General features: G+C 39.2%; 1 protein-coding gene across 1 annotated transcript; it reads left to right on the top strand.

Annotated features, from left to right (window-relative positions):
- Positions 1–1,168: 1,168 nt before the first annotated feature.
- LOC126794850 (transcription factor HEC3-like) lies at positions 1,169–2,035 on the top strand. Its single transcript, XM_050521641.1, has one exon. It carries the CDS (start codon positions 1,169–1,171, stop codon positions 2,033–2,035), a length of 867 nt encoding a protein of 288 aa, XP_050377598.1.
- The last annotated feature ends 1,922 nt before the right edge of the window (positions 2,036–3,957 follow it).

Genomic DNA, 3,957 nt, shown 5'->3' on the forward strand with positions numbered 1-3,957 from the left:
AAAAGAGTTTCTGCTTGCGGTTTGGGGTTAGGATGTAAAAGTAAGGGCTTAAAATCGCGCCCAGTGAGAAAGCATTTCGACTCGCTTATTAAACATCAAACTCATTCTTATTCTATCAGTACGTAGGAGTTCATAAAAGTATGTCATAAGTTTCTTAACTGGCCGGAAATTGATCTATTAAATTGAATCTGCAGTACGTTAGTATTCAGATTCAACAAAACCGATATTATGTTTTGTATATATAGGTCCATATGAATAAGATGATAAGAAGTTAAAGCATTGCGTGCATGTGTGTGGGAAGAGTAGGACCTAACAGACCTCTCACTCCAATACGAAAGCAAAAGAAACCAGATATTGACTAAAAGAGCAGGGAAAGTCATTATCAACATCTACAACAACATCACAACAGAAGAGAGCAGAGCACAACAGAAGAGAGAATCATAAAGCATAAAGAAGCAAGCAAGCAAATGCAGCGGCAGCAGCAGCGCTAGGATTTCAGTGCTAGCTGCTTTGTACTACCATGGTCATGATCAGGGTCAGCCATAATCAATTCGTTTAAGAGCAAAAAAGAAAGTAATGGAATGGAGAACCCTAGCTAGCTAGCAAAGCTAATTAGTAAAGCCTGAATGCTCATCAGTTGGTGATAGAGAGAGAGAGAGAGAGAGAGAGAGAGAGAGAGAGAGAGAGATTTACCAGAAATGATAGATATAAAATTAGTTTCAAATCCTTACTTGATCATCGTCTCGGGGCCCACTCAATATCAATCTTTCTCTCTCTACTGTTATATTTTCAACACATTCATCTTCTCTCTTGTGGTACTTGGTTGCATCATCGATCATGCCCCAGAAAAAATCTGATCCTAAATCATTTCTCTCTTTCGCTGAATCGACTCCAAGCCTTTTGAAGGATTTTGCTTCTGCTTCTTTCTTTCTTTACTTAATTTCTCTGCTTTCAAGTTTCAACTACCAAACTTCATAACCTCTGATCGACTGATGTGCATGCGTGCTCTTTCAAGGAGGTATATATCGATAAAGATAGTTGGTGCAGTTTTTTCGGTTCATATTAGGAATCCAGGAGTACTCTTGCTAGTTAGATCAGAATTTTCAATTTCTTGAAAGGACTCATAGAAGTGGTGGAAAACTCAGATATAGTATATACATCGATCAGCATGGATCACACCAATTACCTCACCAATCCGCTGGGAAACAACCTCGTCCCAGCCGCCGGAGACCATCTCGATGACCATGTGAGAATGGAAGATCACATCCAGCTCCACCACCACCATCATCAACACCAAATTTCGTACGATTCCGTTTGGCCAAACTTCCCTCTCCAACTACATCATCAAGTGCCATCGTCATCCACTTCTCACCTTCATTATGATCAGTTTGGTCATCACGATCACGATCATCATCATCAACTGCTTTTACCTGGGATCTATAATAACTTTATGGATCAAGAAGATATTCATCTTGAAGAGGATCCCGAAGAGGAAGAGGAGCTGGGAGCTATGAAGGAAATGATGTACAAGATCGCCGCGATGCAACCAGTGGATATTGATCCTGCCACAATCCGAAGGCCGAAGAGGAGGAACGTCCGAATCAGCGACGATCCGCAAAGCGTGGCTGCGCGTCACCGGCGGGAGAGGATTAGCGAGAAGATCCGGATCCTGCAAAGACTTGTTCCGGGGGGAACGAAAATGGACACTGCTTCGATGTTAGACGAAGCCATTCGCTATGTCAAGTTCTTGAAGAGACAAATTCGCTTGCTACAACAATCCAATCAATATCATCCTCAACAACAATGCCTTAATGTTAACACCGGAGTACTTAGTACACCAACTACAAGTAATGCTGCAGCCTTAGCTGGTGGTGGAGGGGCATTGGATTGGCTGCCACCACCTATTCCGTCTTCTGGCACCTCCTCTTCGACAGACACTCCGACAACCAGAGCAGGGCTTGGATACACCGCCTTTGGAGGTAGCAGGGTGGAAATTGCAGCTTTGAGCTTCAATCATGAGGTACTTGGTGATTAATTAGTAATTAGTTTGTGGATGCTGAACTGATTAATTAGTATTAATAAAAAATTGAAATAGGTATTGATCATGAGTAGCAGTGTAACTATAAACTTAAAACTGCAAGAGATATTATATTTTGATGGCCGGAGCTAGCTCATCGCTAGGAAGGTCAGTCATGTGGATTGTTGACAAGGTTGTTACGATATTGTTGACTATGGTGGTGAGAATAATCATAACTGTTTGCAATTGGGTTGTGTTACGTACTATCATATTATAAAAGCATATAGAATTAATCAGCTAGCCATGTACATTCTCTGGAATTTGGCCGGAAAGTTTGTTTGGCCGACTATGTTCCGGGAATTAATAGAACAGTGACGTATATAGCTTTAAAAATATGAGCTCTCTCTCTCTCTCTCTCTCTCTCTCTCTCTCTTTTGTTCGTGTATACATAGAAGCACAACACATATACCATTGAAATGATTGAATCAATAGAAAATATATCAAAAGACGTATACATACGGGTATTGATACATCATATATATGCATATGATCGACTTATATGACCATGTAAAATCGAGTATATATAATACATTACGGCGATGAGTCCTGAGTTATTTATTCATGTACTAGAAAGACCTGTGTGTGATCATGATTTATTTAGTTAAATTGCGACATATACATAATTGATTAGCATATAGCCCAGAATAATTAAGGGGTTTCCAGCCATTGTTGTGGAAGCTCACATATAGCATATGAAAATCTATCGACTCTGACATAGCTGATCGAGAGAGAGAGAGAGAGAGAGAGAGATCGAAACCCTAAATGTATCTTATTAATATATATAGCCTAATTAATTTGTTACTAATTATTAGATGATCAACCCTATAGAATCTAAACGAGGGCATCATCCATGGATAATTAATACACTATCAACCCTAAGAATAGCTCATTTAATTTGAAGGTGTTTTAGGGGTTATGCATACTCTCCCTCTCTCCTAGCTAATGCTCAGTAGGACGGTAACAAATTAAGCCCGAGCCAATTCAAGCAAATTAAAAGCTAGCTAGCAATATGCTACATCAAATCTTGCGCGCGTAGTTTTTTTTTTTTGGGTAGTTTTGTGTGTTTTATGCTGATTATTACAGAGAACTTGATTAGGATTGCTCAGTTCTTACTTTCATTTTTTGGCTGAGTTCTGGTCGACTCCCGCAACAAAAACCTCTGTAGATCGAATCCAGAGAGAATTTCCACGACGACTAATAAATGGCGTGCAGATGGAATAACAGCATGGGAATAATGCATAATTAGGATGGCGACATAGTTATAGTACTTATATATGATTTATATCATCGATCAGTAGAAAGGAAATGTCAATCTGTATGCAAGAGAAATATACTAATTATGGCATTTGACATTTAATCGACCACTTCTTTTTGTTACCCAGAGAAAGATAATTACATGCATGCGATTGTAAAGAAATAATCTCAGAAGTTTAGGCACTAATAAACAGTGATCTCAATAGAATCTATCGAATTGATAGTGATCAGTAGCTAGATAGAGTCTAAATCAGTGCAATGTTACAACCATTAGAATTTAGATATGTATATACAGTAGCTAGAAGGGCGATCCGGAGAGTGTAAAGGCCTAGTGAGAATGTTTAATTGCGGTCTTATTTTCATTGCGTAAAAAGAAATCACAGTTATGAGTTACTCTGATATATTTATCCTCAAGGAACAATGTTAAAATGCGGGGTATCTTGCATGCACGGCTGTGAGAATACACGCCCATGTGTTGGGCACGTGATGGGAATATGAATGACTACGTTAAACCTGTTAACGTTAATCAGGGCCAGAACGAGAAAAAAAAAACCTCAAACGCGGTGATTTAATGTTTACTGTAAATCAAACCGCTCACCAGTCACCAGTCATATCATGCATACCCA

This window comes from Argentina anserina, chromosome 1 (assembly GCF_933775445.1).
Source record: "Argentina anserina chromosome 1, drPotAnse1.1, whole genome shotgun sequence".
NCBI classification, from domain to species: Eukaryota; Viridiplantae; Streptophyta; class Magnoliopsida; order Rosales; family Rosaceae; genus Argentina; species Argentina anserina.